General features: G+C 41.7%; 1 protein-coding gene and 1 long non-coding RNA gene across 27 annotated transcripts in view; one reads left to right on the top strand and one right to left on the bottom strand.

Moving 5' to 3' along the window:
* The window catches only part of MBNL2 (muscleblind like splicing regulator 2), a 74,422-nt gene that overhangs the window by 35,640 nt on the left and 18,485 nt on the right, over window positions 1-20,297 (top strand). For 6 of the 26 annotated variants that reach the window (XM_083737868.1, XM_083737872.1, XM_083737869.1 and 3 more), the window contains exons 3-7: window positions 2,164-2,328; window positions 4,314-4,514; window positions 5,991-6,254; window positions 10,153-10,206; window positions 10,836-10,989. In XM_083737868.1, the coding sequence (XP_083593994.1) occupies window positions 2,164-2,328; window positions 4,314-4,514; window positions 5,991-6,254; window positions 10,153-10,206; window positions 10,836-10,989 (838 nt within the window). Of the gene's footprint in view, window positions 1-2,163; window positions 2,329-4,313; window positions 4,515-5,990; window positions 6,255-10,152; window positions 10,207-10,835; window positions 10,990-17,606; window positions 17,643-20,297 lie in introns of all 26 variants that reach the window. The other 20 variants (XM_083737851.1, XM_083737854.1, XM_083737852.1 and 17 more) reach the window with 8 other exon arrangements.
* LOC310844106 lies at window positions 8,717-17,600 on the bottom strand. The gene is made up of 3 exons (XR_014563938.1): window positions 13,509-17,600; window positions 8,872-12,977; window positions 8,717-8,800 (listed from the first exon to the last, which is right to left on the bottom strand). It is a non-coding gene; the product is annotated as an uncharacterized lncRNA (long non-coding RNA).

Below are 20,297 nucleotides of genomic sequence, written 5' to 3'. Positions count from 1 at the left end.
AGGTAATGATTATATACGGATTTAAGAGAAAATAGCAGATATTTTGTAAGGTTAGAACTGCACTGGGTAGTTCTAGAGACATGGGGGGGTGGAATTAAAGGAAGGATGCTCAAGACACTCTGTATGTGATCTCTAGGGGAAATGTTTGTCAGTAGTAGAAAATCTCCCTATTTTCAAAACAAACAAAAAACAAACAGGTTTTCTGTCTGGATGTAAGAAGGGATGCTTTTTTATTATTTAACTTGATCAAATGTAAAATTGTGTTAAATTGAAATCTGAGACTAATGTAACAAAACAAATGGAAGTCTACATACAAAAAATTGAATCCCTTACTCTCTGATCAAATAGAATGGCTCAGTTCGAACAACTGTATCTTGGCCTTTTTAGTTCTGCACACAGCCCCTTCACTCTTCTCTTTGCTGTGCAGACATTCAAACCATTAAGTCTCTAATTAACCATTGTTTCTCATTTTGCCCAAACTGGGAAACTTGACTTCAGAACCAGCCAGGATGTTAATCCACTGTTTGAATTTGGCTTAATATCCTGTCTTGGCCCAGGTCTGGTAACCATAGCTTCCCTGTTTGCACAAAACAGAAAGCATGGTTCATTAAAGACTTCCTGGTTTGATTCCCCAAGCTGTGAAGGGTCTGCATGCACAGACAAAAAGCTCATTTATATCTCATTTATATAAAGCTTATTAAGCTGAGATAGGATTCTCTACACACAGCCATTAAAATGAAGCCTGTTTCTTATTGTTGAACAAATCAAAATAAAGGGCTGTCAAAAACATTCTCCTTTTGAGATCAAACATTTGAAATGTGGCATAATGAGTTACATCCCAGGTGGCCTTTCTGTAAACTGAAGCAGCTCTAAAGTTTTCAGAGGGGGCTGTAATTTAGCAGCAGTCTCTGCAGATTTTTACTACTTATTTATTTACTACATTGCTATCCTACCTTTCTTCCAGTAAGCTCAGGGCAGTATATCTGGTTCTCCTCACCCCCTCCATTTAGTCCTCACAACAACCCTATAAAATAATATAGACAGAGAGAGAGAATGACTTGTCTGAGATCACCTAAGGAGCTTCTGGGTTGAGTGAGAATTCGAACCTCCATTTCTCTAACCACAACATCACACTGGCTTCTGGAAGAGTGGAGAGCTCTGCTTTGGACCTTTGGATCCAAACTATTATGTCATGTGTACGTTGTTACTTTTTGAACTGTGAATATCTGTCAATTAAGATAGTATGGAGATTTATGGTTTATCTCATGAAGTAGGCGGTAGCTTTATTGAATATCCAGACGGGTGGGTGAATGGAAGACTGTAATCATGGTAGTTCTCATCACATCTGCTGGAAGGAGGAGAATGGTGTCAAGCAAAGGTTGGTCCTAGGAGGATGCCTCTTGACCCTTCTCCATTGCAGGTCACTGGAGGGTCTTTAAGAGGCCTTAACAACCCATCCTTCTCACTTCTGTATGGCCAAGTTACTGCCTCATATAAAAAGTGGTCCCTATTTTCTATATTGGCCTTTTCTCTCTCTCTTGGCAATGTAATTAGCCCACCCTGAGATGTGTCCTGGGGTGGGATTGAGCCTGGAGCTAGACTCTAGAGCAGCCTTTCTCAACCTGTGCATCCCCAGATGTTGTTGGACTACAACTCCCATCACCCCTAGCTAGCAAGGCCAGAGCTCAGGGATGATGGGAGTTGTAGTCCAACAACATCAGGTTGAGAACTGCTGCTCTAGAGTCTCCCCCATTGAAGCTCTTGCAGTGTGGCTGAGAAATGCAGTTCTGTGAGCACTACGTCCAGTCTCATGGCATATGTCATGGGGTGTGTTTGGAAATAGAGCAGGGCATGCCTCTGTGCCTTTTTGCGTTGGATACGATCTCCTAAACCTTCAGCTTCTCCCTTCATTCCATCCATAGAGGGCAGCACCAAGGCTCCACCTAACTGCCGAAGTATTATTTTGCAAGGCTGTTAATAATCGGAACACAATACTAAATATGCTACATACAAATACTTCCCATTGAATTCAATGGAATGCTCAATATTATTAGGATAGGGATGTCATGCCTTGGAGAAAGGCCAACCATTGCAGATGCTTTTGTGATAACACCAGACTACAGTTAAATTTCCAGAACTGAGTAATATTTTCACATTTTTCAGAGCCGTTGCACAAGGGAGAACTGCAAATATCTTCACCCACCAACACATTTGAAAACGCAGCTAGAAATTAATGGAAGGAACAACCTGATCCAACAGAAAACTGCAGCAGCAATGCTTGCACAGCAGATGCAATTTATGTTTCCAGGAACGCCTCTTCAGCCAATGGTAAGTACCTTTAACAAAAGAGTTGTCTGTATTACCTTTACAAGTCATTTCCAGATAAACTGACAAATGCATTTCAAGCACTTTAACATTTCCACCTTAACTTATGTAGTTACTACAATATTGCTGTTGTGAAGTTCTGAAATAAAATGCCTAGATCAGTTTTGTAAATTAAATTCATATATATCTATATCGATACATACATAAATAGATTTGTGCAGCTGTTTTGAAACGTTTCAGTTTCAGGACTAGGCAGCTTATTGATTATTAGGCCAATAAGTGAAAGTCTGAGCTGTAGAGCTATAATTGGATAGTTTATAAAATTATTTTTATATACCATAATTTGTATGCATTCTTCATTAAAGGCAGGGCTATTGGGGGGTGTTCTTATTCTAGAATGGCTTTGTTCTGAAAATTTAACCTATAATGTGGAAATCATATTATGAACTTGCAGCTTTTTGTTTAGCATTCTTGTTGATTGTCCTTTAGCATTTTTGCCATCACAGTTTCAGGTGCATGCTATATTCCTTTATAGGTTCAGATAATACCTATGAATTTCCTAATCTGTAACTGACAGTTTCTACTTACCCTTCTTTAGTCCGACTAGAAGTAGGCCATACCATAATGTATAACAAACTGTGGTTCAGATTTGTTTTTTGGACTTCAGAAGGGTTATGCAGATGGTTTTACTCTGCAGTCACACCTGGGAGCAAGTCATGCTGGCTGAAATTTTTTGGATTTTGAGTTTAACATTATCTGGACAACCACAGGTTTCCTTTTCCTGAAACAGTATTGCGTACCCCTCACTGTTTTCCAGAAGGATCATGCCCAATATATATGCCTTCAACTGGATTTGCAGGTTTATAATTTAGTTAATTTTACTGATGTAAAATCACCCAGCCATTTACTGGTTGATTGTTCTGCCTTTTTCCGTCTTTATCTTATGCGTTTATGTGCAGTACTCATATATCCTCCCACACAAAAATGACTTAAGAACGCCTCATATTGAGCCAGTTATAAAATGTGAACTTCAATGTTTCTGCTTCTTAATGTCTGTTTTGGTTATTCCTTTTGGTCTAATTTATGGAGGCTAAGCCATGTTCTTCCTTTGAGGCTGAAGCCTGTAGCGAAAGCTACCTCAGCAGCACGTAATATATTCTAGACACAATCACAAATGCTTTTCAGACTGGTGAGTCACTTAAAAACAATGAAATGATATGTGTTTGGAAACACCCATCTATTTGCATTGTGAGCCCTCATACATTACACATACTATCCCGTGTTTTCCTTGAGTAGCCTCAGGTCCATAATTTCAAACTACAACCACATATTTCAGTCTCACATGGTTAAATCATTCCCCTGCTTCAAGAAACTGCTCAGATGTCTGGAAGCTTCCCTGTTCTCCCATCCTGTTTTTGACCAAATTCAACAGCACAGTCTTTCCACCCTGGCAATCGTTTGACTCTGTAGTGAACACTGACTTTTAGGACCTGCTTGGTTGTATTTTACTATTTCTTTTTAATGAAATAATTAAAATCCACCCACCTGCCCTCACACACCCCTGGCAAATTGCCCAACTCCAGACTCGGATGCTGAGGAGACCGCAAACAATCCATGCAGGGTAGAATCATATTGACCTTTGTCATAATTCTCTGCAGGCAAGCTGCTTCCCTGATATCAACCTGTTTATTGCGGCAGTGTTTGTCTGGAATGTGAGTTATCCATCACTGTAGGCTCTGGACACATGAACGTCGACTCGGTTTATATCTTAACAAGAGAAATTCTTTTTTTCAAAGTTCCCTGCAAAGTCTGGAGCAGTGTTGTGGAGGCTGGCCAGTGTAGTTGTGGTTCTCCTAAAAAGTGATGTATTTGGCTGGAAATTGCAACCAATTTTGACCCTTATTGTTTTTAATACAGAACCATGTTTGCCTATAGGATTTACATGTTTGTTTTTCATCTCTCTCTCTCCCCCCCCCCCCTTTCCTCAGCACTCATTTCCTGTAGGGCCAACAATAGGATCCAACACAGCACTTAGCTTTGCACCATATTTAACACCCGTCACTCCTGGGGTTGGATTAGTTCCTACTGAAATTGTCCCCACGCAGCCTGTCATTGTTCCTGGAAGCCCCCCTGTCTCAGTCCCTGGTTCAACCACGACCCAGAAACTCCTCAGGACCGATAAGCTAGAGGTATGGTGAGCACCATTATGCTGATGCGTACTTCGTATGTTCGGATTCTGGAAAAATGGGGGGGGAAGGGTTAGCGCAGTGAAGCAGTTCCCTAACCTTAGTTACCGCTGAGCAGAGGCATTGCAGATACTACAGCAGAGATCAGCTCAGAGTAACAGGAGTACAGGAGTAATTACATCATTATATTACCGCTGCTGTGTTTTTATATGGCGTGGGTTTGAGGCTGTTAGCAGTTTTACACGGAAAGGACCTAATAAATCCAGAACATAAACCCAGGGAGAGACTCTGCGCACCAGCTATTTATAGGTCTGTTACCAACTAAACATGCACAATTGTTTGCTTGTCCTAAGTTACCTACCAGTTTGAATGAAAAGAAAACAATGTGTTTTGGGAAATCTGAGCTACTATCCCAACCTTGCAACATATGAAAACTAGCACAAAGTGGCCCAGAGGGATAGCAGGAGTGCTCTATGCTAAGTCGGAAGCGAGGGTTCCATCATTTTGCTCTCTTCCTGATGGCAGACAATACGGCTGCTGTGTGACCCCTACCACTAACCAGCTCTGCTGACACTATAAACAAGGGGCAGAAGAGCAAGATTTGCTTGTGTTTTTGAAGGTGCATGTACATCTCGAACCACACTTAGGCGACTTTATAGATTTGTGAGGAAGCATTAAGGGTTAAAATACCTTATTCTCCTAATGCCTCAAAGGTGATTGCAGGTACAAGGAAAATCTAGGCTGCTGGTCTTCATCTTGCAGGTTGTGAGTTTCGCTAAGTTGGGGTGAGCCAATGGCAGGAAAAGTATCCTGCAGCGAAAAAGGAAAGGGCAATGTAACAGAGATGGAAATGGGGAAAGGGCTAATCTGAAGCGAGAGCGCATGGCGTGGATCCTGAGATAAGTTAACTTAAAAGTTCAGGGAAGGGAAGTTACCTGTCCTTCTTTTAGCCCCCTGGGCTTCTACTCTGAAAGGTCAGGTGCTCTTCCTGAACAATGTGACATGGGGCATGGGGGCGGCAGGGGGCTGGTGGGCTGGGTGAAAACAAGGAATGAGACATTTTCCTTCTGTGAACTTCCTTCTGATAACTTACCCTAGCATTCAAGTCCCGTTTTAGCCAATTCCCCTCTTCTCCAGGAGCCACCAGGCCACATTATTTAAACCGGCTTCTAGAGAAGGAAGGCTTTTCAGGGGAAGCAGGTGTCTGAAGGGGGAAGGAGGAGACAGGAAGCATTCCTTCAGTGAACTTCCTTGCCTTAAGTTATCTTATGATCCAGACCTGTGTGCCTGAAGATACATAAGTTGCAGAGCGGTTGTAGGTTGAAGTTGGAAGTTTAGTTTGAAAAGCACCAGAGGCCATTTGGTCTTGAGCCTTTGGGAGTTACATTTTTGAATGTCTTCTCTTGTTCCGTATATGCAACTACCCCACCCCACCCCTCCTGATCCAGTATGCATAATGAGTATTGTTTTGCGCACCAGGTTTGCAGGGAGTTCCAGCGAGGAAACTGTGCACGGGGCGAAACTGACTGCCGCTTTGCACATCCTGCAGACAGCACAATGATTGATACAAATGACAACACCGTAACTGTTTGTATGGATTACATAAAGGGGCGCTGCATGAGGGAGAAATGCAAATATTTTCACCCTCCTGCTCACTTGCAGGCCAAAATCAAAGCTGCTCAGCACCAAGCCAACCAGGCTGCAGTGGCTGCTCAGGCAGCTGCTGCAGCTGCTACAGTGATGGTAAGTGCAAGAATGCAGGATCCCTAATTACCGCTTTTGTGAAGCCAGCATTGCTTTTAAGAGTGTAATTTAGCTTAAAGCCTTTACCAGAATATGGTCTTCTATTAATTTATGAATGCTGATCTAATGAAATAATCCAGTGATCCAAGGTCCTTTTTCACTTTGTACCTTTAGCACAATAGGCATCTTTTTGGAGAACAGCGTACTTCATGCCCTATTTGCCATCGTTTAGGACGGGTTTTTTAGGAATGGCTGGGTGAGGAGTCTATTTGGATGTTCAGAAATTTGGATAGGCTCGTCTAACAGCATCATGCAGTTAACATTTGCATAGTGGTTTCTGGGACCCATAGTCTTGATGTAGCTGTATAGGAGTCTCTGATAAGTTGTTTGCTGTTTTCTTAGTGACTGGAAGCGTTGCTTTTTGATTAAGCAGTATAAATGCTTTATATATGCGGGTATTGAGGACTGGAGAGAATAGAATCCTAAATTTATGTGCATCTAGGGCAGGGGTCAGCAACCTTTTTCAGCCGTGGTCCGGTCCACCGTCCCTCAGACCGTGTGGTGGGCCGGACTATATTTTGAAAAAAATATATGAATGAATTCCTATGCCCCACAAATAGCCCAGAGATGCAATTTAAATAAAAGCACACATTCTACTCATGTAAAAACACCAGGCAGGCCCCACAAATAACCCAGAGATGCATTTTAAATAAAAGGACACATTCTACTCATGTAAAAACACGCTGCTTCCCGGACCGCCCGTGGGCCGGATTGAGAAGGCGATTGGGCCGCATCCGGCCCATGGGCCTTAGGTTGCCTACCCCTGATTTAGGGTCTATTCACCTGACTAGTTTGATGTGGAGGTAACATGGTGAACATGCACAAACCAGTGTGGCATCTTGTGAATTGCTATGGGTTGAGATCTCCTACAGAAAATTTCCAAATGGGGATTGCACTTGGACGTGGCAGACTTCAATGTCCTCGGCATGCCATCACTTACCACCATGATTGTTTGAACTGACGCCTCATTTTTCTTTAAAGTAAAAATTTAAAAGAACACGCTGTTATCTCAGAATGTTGATGGATAGCTTAATACTTGCCACAGCATTTTTGCACAGTTCCAAGAACAACCTTTAAGTGCATAGAAGGGTTTGTGCAGGTACACTCAGGCTTCTGATAAAGCTCATTGCACTGTGCTGAGTTTAAAAAAAGGAATGCTGAAAGTGCCCGCTGTACACTGAAAGTGCTCAGGTGCATACAGAGCTAACCACATGACACACTCTGCTGCTGTTTTTAAGACTGCCAGGAATGTCACACTGATGGCTAGAGAAAGTATCTTTCCAGAAGTGGCTTCTTTTAGTTCAAAAGAAGTGCTGAAAGAGCTGGTTTTGCCCTCACATTTTTCTCACTACTTCTCGAATGTGGGCACCTACCGTCCTGAAACCTTTTATATTGGTAGCAAATTAGTATCAGTAGAGGCATTGTCTTCATTCCTGGCACTGGGCAAATATTTAAGACTTCTACTGTATGCAGTATGAGAAACACAGCACACTACAGAATTTACTTAATGAAAGCCAACCTTCTGCAAAGACTTGATATGCAATAGGCATGTTTTAGAGGGAGAATGGAGGATGTCTCCCACTTCAGTGTATGTTCGCAGCACACCAGTGGCGTAGCGTGGGGGGTGCAGGGGGGCCCGGCCACACCGGGTGCAACATCTGGGGGTTAGGGTTAGGGGGCGCAAATCCACGGGTTAGGGGGTGCAAATTACTTGCCTTGCCCCGGGTGCTGACAACCCACGCTACGCCACTGCAGCACACCAGAATAATCTTAAAGCATCAGAGTTATTCTAATGTTTGTTTAACTTAAAAAGCAGTTTAGGGTTTGGGTGTGAATGCGGCTCAGAGCGAAAATGCCTCTGAAGCACATAGGAACTGCACCTCCTTTTAAATTTACATAAGCCAGTGTTCAAACTGAACATTTGAAAAGGATGGTGTATTCCATTGATGACTTAAAGGAATGCAGAATCATTGGCCTAGCAGTTATATCCTTTACTTCTTAGGGTCAAGAACATAATTAGATCTTTGGTTAGGAGCCAAGAAGCTACCTTACTTGTTTCTTAGCTTCTGTGGCCATCATTGCCCTTGATCCACACCTTGTCATGTGCAATGCATTTCCACCTCTGTGAAGAGACACATTCATTTCAGTGGACTCAGATGAGCACAAGAATACAAATTCGGATGTGCATCAACATGTCCATTGACTAATTACATCTTAGCCTGTTTCTGTTCATAGATCTCCCTTGCTGGGACAGCTGTCTTAAGAAGCAAGGTTGGAGGGTTTCCTAAACATGCACACACAACTTTTTTTGATTGCCGCTTAAAATGTCATTCAAAACGTTCTTAAGTACTAAGAATAATAAACACATACAGTCATACAAATGCAGCAACAACCCTTTCCAAGCACCCAGAGACTCAAACTTGGTACCTACAGAGCCTCTTCCTTTTTTTGTTTGTATATAAGTATGATCTTTGAGTGACTCCATTCTCTTTGGAGGGTTATGTGCTGGCAATGCTGCAAAGATCAGGCTTTCTTCATGTTCCAAGTGTGGCGCCACAACAAGAAAATATGACCCCCAAATACCGTTGTCTCCAGAGGAGAAACCTATTGTGCTGAGAGTGTAAATGAGAGTTCAAAATTTTAGCTTAGAAGAAAAACTTCGCAGGCATTTATTGGAAGTGTAGTCAAGCCCACCCCTATTTGTTACTTAGAACTATTGTGGTCCAAACTTGTACGGAAGATGTCCCAAGAACCTCCAGTTCAGCATTAGTAAGGCTGGTAAAGGAGACTCTGGAAAGCCACTGCTACACAGAGTAGATGGATAAATGATACTGCTTTGTGGAAGGCAGTTTCATATGCTTTTTGTTCTTACACAGGACGTAATGCCTTTAAAATATTATACAATGCAGTGTTGCCATTTCTGCTTTGATCATAAAATAAAACTTCTGACTCGCAATGATCAGTGTTTTCCATTACTATTTTTTAATAAAACTTGGTATTGGTATATAGATTATTTGACTAAAGGTGGAAAAAAACAACATAGAAAGTACTAATTCAAAATAATGTGCAGTTTTTCTCTGCTTTGTGCGGTAAGTTCACTGGAAAAAAACTTTAAGCTGTTGTTCCCAGCATAGAAAAAGAACAAGGCCCGTGCTGAATTTGCTGATAAGTTAATTATCCTAAATAACATTTACTAAATACACCAAAAAAAGGAAATAGATTTTAAAATTAAAACAGATTTAAAATTTTACACTTCGCTAATAGAAGATCTGTTCCTAATAACATGGTAAACCTCTTATGTGCTCATTCCATTAAATCGTTTTAAAAAAACCATTTTCAGTTGTTTAGATTTGAATGTTAGCATTTGGAGATTAACTTGTGCTTTTTAACATGGCATAACTAACTTATCAAAAATTCTTTTAGGAACACCTCCCCCCCTAAAATAATGCTTTCCTATGTAGCATTCAAGCTTACTGGTGCTTATAAATGCTTAAGGGTGTCTGCAAGCTGCTGTTTTAATCAACTTTCCTAAATTTCAAACATCTATATTTTACTCTCTTATATGCTTTTAACTAAGGTACAGTAGATGCATTTTTTGCTTCAGTACTAATTCGAGATGTAATATTCATTTCTTTAGAAAACAAAACATTTTTGTTGTTGTGCATGCCTAGTGTTTTGTATGTTGTATATTGCATTCAGAATATTTTTTTCCTTCTCACCTATCCACAATGCAATGCCGTTCCCATGATGCACCTCTGCTTGCTGTTTACCTGTATGTTAATTCGCTTGAATCCCATTGGCCCACTGCCATCATGTGCTCGCTGCCTGTTATTAAAAGACTCAGTCGACTGCCAAAGCAATGAAGCGACCTCTCGAAGCAACTGTAGACCTGGTACTTTGACCTTTCACCTTTTGCTTTGCATGTAGCTTTTCCGAGATGCAAAATAAGTTTTAATGTTAACTGAATTTTCTTGTATTATTAATTTTACAAAAATAATTTCAGTATTTTAGCCATTTCATTTCCACATGTAGTGATTGCAAAGCAACTTTCCGCCTTTCCTAACACAATTTCATCTTCAACTATATTCCCTTAAAAGCTTTTTTAAAATCCTGCTTTTGTAATTGAAGATGCTTCTTCTATGCTAATTAATATAGTTAACGGTGCAAAGATATTTAACTTTTTAAAAATGTTATGAAAGACAAGTGCTGTTTTTCTTCTTCTGTTTGTAGCCATATTTAAAGAAAGATCTTTGGATTTCTTTAAAAACCCCTTCAGTCTTGAGAAGCTTTTTTTTTTGTTTTTGTTTCAGTTTAATTGTTGTGGTGCTATAATTTTAGTTTAATTGTGCCATGCATTTACTATCAATAACAAAAAAAATGCCATCCATTTGACATTGTTCCTGTTTTGAACTAATGTGCATGGCAAGGCATCTTCAACCAAATGTAATATTTTAAGAGCAGAACAACCTATTACAGCTTCTGTCAACCTTACTACTGCTACTCTTATTATTCCATTTGCAGGCCTTTCCTCCTGGTGTTCTTCACACTTTACCAAAGAGGCAAGCCCTTGAGAAAAGCAATGGGGCCAGTGCTGTTTTTAATCCCAGTTTCTTGCACTACCAACAGGCTCTTGCTAGTGCACAGTTGCAGCAACATGCAGCGTTTATTCCAACAGGTAGGTCTTTTTGAGAGTTTAGTTTTGTTTCTTTAAATCTCCGCAGCAGATCACTCTCTCTGTGATCACATTCATTGTGCTTTCCCTTGGACAAATCCGTCATTTTCTAACCTCTTTTGTGACCCAAAAAATATTACGTGGGGTTATATTTTACTTCTGAAGAGCATTAGGATTTCAGAAACATGTCAGTGTGGTCAAAAGGCTTTGGGTTGGGTCCAGACCCCTCATTCTTAGAACAGACCCATTGAAATCCACGAGCCCCATGGAGATTTTAGTGGGTCTGATCTAAGGGTGACTAGGCCTGGACCCAATACACTGAATGTGAACAATCTACAGGACTGCTTATTTTTGGTCTTTCTTCATATGTGTCACAACAACCCATTGGGACGGAACACAGTCTGTTCTCGTCTCCATTGTTTTCTGTCAGCTTGAAGCATGTTCTGCAATACACCTCTTTGCACAGGGTGTTTTGGGAACTGATGAGAAGAGCCTTGAGGGACAAAGTAGGCATTCAGTTTCACTAGGAGTCTGTTAAGTACTTGCAATTAACTTCCTCTGTTCTTCAAGTATATCTTGCATGGCTTACCTGTACATTTCTCAAGCAGAATGAAATTCCTACTTAACATCAGCCTGCTTGCTAATATTCAGACTCCTTCCGCTACTGCTATAAAAAACCAAAGTGACGATACCTTTCTGCAGCTAATTCGCATGGGCAAGGAGACCATGTGTTCTGTACAGTTACCCAAAGGCAACAGGTGGCAGAGAACAGGGCTTCCTGAAAATTTTCTACTTTCCCTGCTGTCCATGCTTTGGTGGACATCTGCTGGAGAGGGCAACCTGCTGTATGTTCCTGGGCTCCCTCTGCAATCAGGCTGCCCTCCCAAGGTGTTCCGTACATGGACAACGGGGGCTCGTGGCAAGCAGGACCCCATGAGTGTGGCTCTGCCCTACCCCCTTAAACAATAGTTAGTGGTGCGGTGTGAAATCTTGAACAGGGCTATGCTAATTGGTAATGGAATCCTAATAAGATAAGAGTTTCCTTGCCCCTTTGAACACTGAAGCCAATGCACATGTTATTGCAGCTGGTAGATTACTGTAATTAACTGCTCACATGAGTGGTCTACTCGCATGAGCAGTATGACACTGGATGCAGAGATGTGTAAAAGATTGCAGCGGCTACTTCCGCGGCTAGAAAAACTCCTAGTCACCAGAGTAGCTGCTGAGATCTTCAGTGTGCTTAGCTATAGATAACTTACTCACAGAAAATGAAATGGAAGATCTTTCAGCATGTCGCATTAGCCCTGGCAAGCACCATCTATAATTTCAGATAATAGTGCAGGGATATATTTTCTTTCTCGGAAAGAAGGATCACTGCACAACTAGATATGATAGTTTCTCAGGGACAGAATCAACGCTTGATTCTGAAGTTTGTAGTGTTTACAGTGCCTGGGCAAACATCAGTATCACTATTTAATTGATAGACATGGATGAGTGATTGTTTTGAAGTAATTTAAAATGACCACCCACATGTAACCCCTAGTATAATTTTGGAAGGTTTTCGCTGTGCAGTTAAATAAATGCACATACATTGAAGAGTTCAAAAGAAATGCAAGTTTTGACTATAGAAAAGTAAGGTTTATGGTCCTGCCTTATTAACGATATAGAATTTGGACAACCCCAGTTTAGATGTAATGATAAACTCCAGGTAGTTTAAAATGGAACTCACAAACTTCCAATCATTTCCTCACAAAGGAAGGGAGGAGGAGCTTGTGAGTGTGAGGCTCACATCACGCTAAACTATGATTTAGTGTTTGGTGTTAAGTCTGAAATGGGCCAATACTTTACAAACTACAATTAAAAACAAAGAGTGAAAAATCTATGTCAGCTTGGGTGTGATGCTGTCGTGCACATACAAGCTCTGTTAATTTTTATGGTGCTTAAAGCTACGTTATTGCATTTCACTCTCATAACAAAAACTGTAAATTAGGCTGAGCGTCCCAGCTGCAGCTTAACTTAAAAGGTAAAGGTAAAGGTACCCCTGCCCGTACGGGCCAGTCTTGACAGACTCTGGGGTTGTGCGCCCATCTCACTTAAGAGGCCAGGGGCCAGCGCTGTCCGGAGACACTTCCGGGTCACGTGGCCAGCGTGACATCGCTGCTCTGGCGAGCCAGAGCCGCACACGGAAACGCCGTTTACCTTCCCGCTGGTAAGCGGTCCCTATTTATCTACTTGCACCCGGAGGTGCTTTCGAACTGCTAGGTTGGCAGGCGCTGGGACCGAGCAGCGGGAGCGCACCCCGCCGCAGGGATTCGAACTGCCGACCTTTCGATCGGCAAGTCCTAGGTGCTGAGGCTTTAACCCACAGTGGAAATGGGCCAATACTTTACAAACTACAATTAAAAACAAAGAGTGAAAAATCTATGTCAGCTTGGGTGTGATGCTGTCGTGCACATACAAGCTCTGTTAATTTTTATGGTGCTTAAAGCTACGTTATTGCATTTCACTCTCATAACAAAAACTGTAAATTAGGCTGAGCGTCCCAGCTGCAGCTTAACTTACCTGTGCCTAAATTACAGGTGGGTATGCTTATCAGTCTTTTGAATATCATGAATTTTGTTACTGCTATGATTTGCATGTGCATGCCTCCGAATCATACTTTTTAACTTTAGAAGAAGCTGTTAATAAAGAAAACAATGCTTATGGGATCTCCAACTTTGGCCTAGTTCAGACATAATAGTAAACTAGGCATGAGGAACCTGTGGCCCGTCAGAGCCCCAAACAGTATGATTATGTGGGTGAACAGCTGGGGTTAGAGGAGTCCTGCCTTCCCTTTGTTCTTCCTGCAAGCCCAAAGAGGGGAGTAGATTGGAAGCTTTTGCTTTCTGTTTTAAACCAGAGCTTTTGATTGCATCCAGACTTTGGGGACTTTGGTTAGATCAAACTATGGTTTGTTCAAGCAAGATAGGAGCACAAACCACAGTTTGATCCTGGCTTGTTGGAACAAACTACAGGTTAAACCAATCAGCGCTCCCTCCCAGTTTTGACTGCAAGGAGAAAGCAAAGCTTCCAGTCTTCTCCTCACGGTTCACTAGAGAAGGGGAGAGTGTAGAGCCCGAGGCTTGCTGCTGCTGCTGCTGCTGCTGGTGGTGAATCTAGCACTAAACTGTGGTTCAGTATTACACCTGGAAAAGAAAATTTCATAGTGCCCAGGCAGCTACAGTACCAATTTATTGCTAAAACATTTTCAGGATTATTCATTCTTTTTTGTTGGAAAAGGTTGCTTTCTACATTTTGAAAATATTTTGTTGCCTTATGTTATTTTACTTAGAGGGCAGTCAGGAATAAGAATTACACCTGTGAAGGAGCTAAAGACGTTCTCCTTTGCCTGGTGTTTCCAGCAGCTGCATTTACAAAATGGCACAGATCTAAAGAGTAGTTGCATGAATAGCATCCTTCATTACAGCAAATTTTTGTATTTGAGTTTGCTTGCAGTGCAGAGGTATCTTGCCCAGTAAACTATATGAACTTTGAAAACACCCATTTTCTGCAGCTTTCCACAAAAGATCAACAACAAATGATTTTGCCATTTGTTTCCGTTATGAAAAGAGGTAGGAAAATGTAGTGACACCTAACAAAAAACTATCAACCTGAAACACTAGTGAAGATGTCCATAAAGACAATTGGACTGGAAGCTCTTTTAATATGTCTCTGCAGAACTTACGCCTTTTGGCACAACTTAACTCCAATATGTAGTGACTTGGAAATTCAGATATAGATGTGGCCTGCTCTTCATTCACAGCTAAGGGGAATCACCAGTCATTGCCTGTCAGTGTAAGTGTCAATTGAGAGAAGTGCTTGTGTCTGGTACAACCTGGAGCCAATCTTGTGATGTGCCAAAGAGAGGGAAAAGAGGCAGTGCAGGCATTTCTCCTCTCCCAAAGCTTCCATTAGGGGTTAGATGCCATGAGAGAGTTGATACTCACATGGTGTAAGAAGGCTGCAAGTCTGCTGCTGCTAACACAAGGAAAACAGGAGTGTATTAAAAGAGATGCATCCCTTGCACAGACTCATTTGAGCAGCCTTTCGGTGAGAGGAGTACAGAGAAGTGGCTTTCTGCATTTGCAAACAAAATTTAAGAAGACACAGCTTTGGTCAGCTTTCTTTGGTGCTCATTCACATCTTCCCACTAAGTGGATTTTAGCTTTATGCAATCCTGGCATTATCTGTGCATGTGTTGTTCATCCCTGGGGAAAGCAGTAGGACTACGATCAGTAGAACATTGCTGCTCCTGCAAGGAGCGGGTTGTAGGCGGCAGGTGAGCACTGATGCCAAGAGGGGAGAGGAGCAATGCCTGAGGTTTTCTTCTCTGAAGAGACAGTGAACAGCTACTACTTGCCCATCAAGCTATGATTGGGGCTCACACACCTCAACAATACTCTCCCAATAGGCAGCCACTTTTCTGTTGAATCTGACAGGGGTTTCCTTAAATGCTATGGCTTACCTTTCCATACCTCTCATTTATTGAGCAGAATGCCTCCTTTACAGTGATCCAAATCAGGGTGGTCCAACGTTTCGTACCAAGTGGGGTACTTCAACAATGAACCTGCCTTGTTGCAGGGGAGGTGGGAGTGAGGCCCAAATTTGACCATCCCCAGCTTTCTCAAGGCTGGCTGAGCGAGGCATCAGGCTTTGGCAAGGAGGTGTGAGGCTCTGGTCAGGCCCTAGAGCCTTCCATCTCCTTCCCAAAGCTGGGAAAACACTAACTAGGATTTGGGAAGGAGAGAGGAGGACTCCAGGGTCCCACCAGAGCCCTCATGCCTCCTTCCTGGAGCCCAGCGCCCCACTTTGGGAAGACAGCAGGATGGCATGAAATATTGCTGAGGGCCACCAAAAAAGGCCTCAAGCCCTTAGGCTGCACAATGGGCTGCCCTGATCTAAATAATGTGAAGGAGCTTGCCTCTAGGGACACCTAGAGAAACACAACACCAGTTAACATTTGTATATCAGTCCCATGTGAAAATGGGAATTTTTACTCCTAAAACCTCTTTTTTTGGGGGGGGGGGGATGTGGGAAAATACATATGAGGTTGTGGTTGTTGTTTTTTAAACCAAGCCATGTGAAAAATACGGAGTAGCTCCAGTCTCCATTTTTCAACATTGCATATATATTGCACGATCCACTACTGCTGCCATTCACTGCCCACAAATGCTGGAGTCATCTCATTGATTCTTCCACAGTAAGAAGAATTAAAGTAAATAGATTGTGGGCTATAGGCAAAGTTATTATGCCTTTAGCATAGTCATTTGGTAATTCGGTGCCTGGTTTGCTTTATGATCTGCAAAGGAACAGCAGGATTTTTCTACAAATACTAGTTTCTTTGGGGGTTTTTAATTGAGCATGATAATAGAAATATTGAATTATTCACTGGAGGTTGTTCCTTCAAGGCAAGGTCATTCATAGCTAGCTAGCTAGCTAGCTAGCTAGCTAGCTGTAGGTAATGTATATAGAACTGCAGGACGTGCTGGGATTTCAAAACATTTTACATATACAGATCCTTCCCCCCCCCCCCACCTGCCTGTTTTCTCCTAACTATGAGGGCCCCAGGGAACACTGAGTTATTGCAAAGATGCAAAAGAATATACAAAATATATAATGGTACACCAGGCACTGCATCAGGTCAGAAATGAAACCCACCCATACTAACAGCACAGTCCTGTGCATGTTTACTTGGAAGTGTATTCCGTTGTGTTCAGTGGGACTTACTCTCTAGTAAGTGTATTTAGGATATAGTGTGAAGCAGACTTAATAGCCTTGTTAATGTAGAGTATTAATACTTTAAGGTTGCAATCCTATAGCTGGGAGTAGGTCCCGCTGAACTCAGTGCAATCTTGTTTTGAGAAGACATTTATACAATTGCACTGTTAGGCTGCAGTCCTAACCCCACTTACCTGGGAGTAAGTCCCATTAAATTTAATAGGGCTTCCTTCTGAGTAGGCATGGTTGGCATGGCATTGCAAGCTAAAAACTATCTTTGAATGTGAAACGCAGGAAAAAAAACACCGCCGATTTATCTTACTTGTGTGTAAAGCAAATTGTTTAAATGATGGAGACAGCTCAGTGCTGTACAAATTTGGAAGGAAGTCCCACTGAGTCCAATGGGACTTACTCCCAAGTGTTGTCTGCACAGATTTCCTGTCTGTCATGGCTGCAGTATTAACTATATTGGCTCTGAGGTAATCTTGTTTATCTTGGTAGTAGCACATTTTGGGGGCTTAAAACAGCTGCAAGTTGTAGATTGTGATACAGACCATTGCTGGATAACCTAGACTATTCAAAGTGATTGCTTTTTAAAGAGTTAGTTCCCGTTGCTGAAAGGAAATGCTAAAGAAAGGCTTTGCCATATGGATTTTGATTAATGTGCACAATGTTTTGAGTGACTATAAGAAGAACTGTTTTAAAACAGCAAAGAAGCTATGAATGATCTCTTTGAAATTGTATTTAACTAACTTTGGCTTATCTTGGGGGTGCTTGGATCTCACTTTGAATGTTAACTCTAAACAGCTAACCTGTTTCTTCCCTTTATTCACTTTTTCCACCTATCATTGCATGACACCCAGGGTCAGTTTTGTGCATGACACCCGCTACCAGTATTGGTAGGTTTCAAACTTCTTTATTGATCTCTTTTTTATCGTATTCTGTAGTTTCCTTTGTTTTGAGGAACTGAAACATAACTTAGACAATTGACTCAATCTGATGATCCATTTGGACTTCTGCTTGAACAGTTAAATTTTTCAACTTAATTGTTTAAAAAAAATGAAACAAAAAACCCTGCTGCTTAGATGCAACATCACTTGCTATAACAATCCCACTGCAAAAAGCACAAACACCATGAATTCCAAGCTGCTTTTCTGTTTTCAAAAGAAAGAAAAAAACTTTTTCTATATTTTATATTGCTAGCATTATTAAACCATAAGATATTGAAACAGCAGTCTAATTTCATTAGTGTTCTAAAGTTTCATAGTGGTGTGCCTGTTTATTCTTTTTGCTGTGTTGTGAGAAAGTTTTATCAGTGTTTCCCAGAAATCCAAATTTTAATACTTGCAGTAAAAAGTAGAGAAAGGTATTTAGACCTAAAGATTATTTTCCTTTTTTGAAAATATATCTGACTTAAGAGTTGAAATATTTGAAAAGTTTTCACTTTCTGGTTTTTAAAAAAATAAAATTAGAGTTTGCCCAGCAGACTTTCCCCAAGTTAATACTGAATATTCATTATGACCCTTGCCTTTGAACCACTCATTTGAAATCAAACTTCTGCTATATGCTATGATAAGAGATCAATTTATCTATAAAAGTAAACCCTTAATAAATTACCAGAATAGCTGCTTTCCTCCTCAGGATCAAATAATATACTAGCTAAATCTTATAGCAAGATCTGCCAGGATGAGCGGGTTGGGATCCAGTGGATCTCCAGCTGAACTGTGCCAGCCTAATTCCCTCATCCTTGACTCAGCCAGGTCTCAGCTGGTTCTGAAGCTGGCGAAAGCTTTGAACAAGAGGAGTTCTGGAGGCAGGACCAGGGAGGGGGCAATTAGACTGAATCCTAAGTCCTGTCCAGCTCAGTCATGGGACTGGACAACCCAGCATAAATTAAGCTAACAAAAAAGGTGGTGTATCTGAAACCCCATTTTAAAGGCCTGTTTCCCCTCTGCCCTGTTAAGGTTGGCTTAGCTGCTGAACAGCTTAACCCGCACCAACTTCCTTTATGCCAGCTTCTCATGTAGAATAGCTCCCTAAGAAAATGGTTACAGACAGTGAAATAAATCAGATTTCATCCGAGAGTCATAAAAAGCAATAGGATGCATCTAAAGGAGTGAATGAGTATCGCTTGTCTTTTCAAAAGACAGAACATGTAAGCTTGAAATAAGAACATAAGAAACCAGAATTAAGCTTATTTCATTTTCATAATTGTACCTTTCCCATTTCAGAAGGAAATAAAGCACATTGCGCTCCTATTTCGGCTTGATAGTATAACTATAAACGGATAGTATTCCGTTTGCTAAACCTCAGGTTTTATATTACTCTCAATCTATGGCCAGTGATTGCCAGTTTTCTGCATAAGCAGCTGTCCACTCTTATGGTGCTCATGGGTTGCAGGGCTGCATCTTTCATGTAGCTAAATTGCGTGTCTCTATAATAAGATTAAATCATCCAAACCCTGACTTTATATAGATGGATGGAAGGATGTAGTTAAGTGCAAGTAAGGTGTTTTGAGGGACTTAAAACAGGGGAGGTGAAGAATGTTTGAGGAATGAGAGAATAAGGCAGCTAGAGGCATAGCTGTCAACTTTCCCCTTTTCTTGCGAGGAATCCTATTCAGAATAAGGGAATTTCCCTTAGAAAAAGGGAAACGTTGACAGCTAGAGGACCCTGCCAGGACCTGAAGTAGAAATAGGCGAGGGAGTGTGTTAGGAAGCCCTGGAAAGTAAGACTTTGCACATTGTGTGTGCATTTTTGCAGTACCCTAAAGAAATACTGGGACACGGGTGGCACTGTGGGTTAAACCGCAGAGCCTAGGGCTTGCCGATCAGAAGGTCGGCGGTTTGAATCCCCGTGACGGGGTGAGCTCCCATTGCTCGGTCCCTGCTCCTGCCAACCTAGCAGTTCGAAAGCACCTCAAAGTGCAAGTAGATAAATAGGTACCACTCCGGCAGGAAGGTAAACGGCATTTCCGTGCACTGCTCTGGTTTGCCAGAAGTGGCTTAGTCATGCTGGCCACATGACCCGGAAGCTGTACGCCGGCTCCCTCGGCCAATAAAGCAGAAAAGGCTGCAGGACAAAACTGATGGGAACAGAAGTTGAGCAAGACCCACATGACCAGTATTGCTCCTGAACCAGATATTGGGGGACAGAGGTGGCAACAGAAAATGACGGAGGGTTACTTCAGGGACCACCATCCTATATGCAGTTAGGAGTGATATGTTCCACTATATTCTTTGGGGCTTCCTCTCAAGTGTGTATGGGTTTCTTAGCCTAAAACAGAGTAATGATGTGGTCGTAACACCTGGGAGAGGAGCACTTATTTTGGAAGATTTCTCTCTTTCCAAAGTGGGAAGAGGTGACAGAAATGGACACGGAGATGAATCTAGTAGTTTAAGAGTAATATGATCACAGGCTTGCCTAAGGATTTTAGTACCAGCTGCTCAAATATAAGAGCAGGTTTTGGTAAAGATGACAAGAAGCAGGTGTCAGAACATTGTCACATACGGCGTGCAGGCAGGCAGAAGGTGAGAGCAGATTGGCCCAAAATT

Source organism: Podarcis gaigeae (assembly GCF_964106915.1).
Source record: "Podarcis gaigeae genome assembly, chromosome: 4".
NCBI classification, from domain to species: domain Eukaryota; kingdom Metazoa; phylum Chordata; class Lepidosauria; order Squamata; family Lacertidae; genus Podarcis; species Podarcis gaigeae.
The sequence above is the reverse complement of the archived record's forward strand: the minus strand, read 5'-3'. Positions and strand labels throughout refer to the sequence as shown.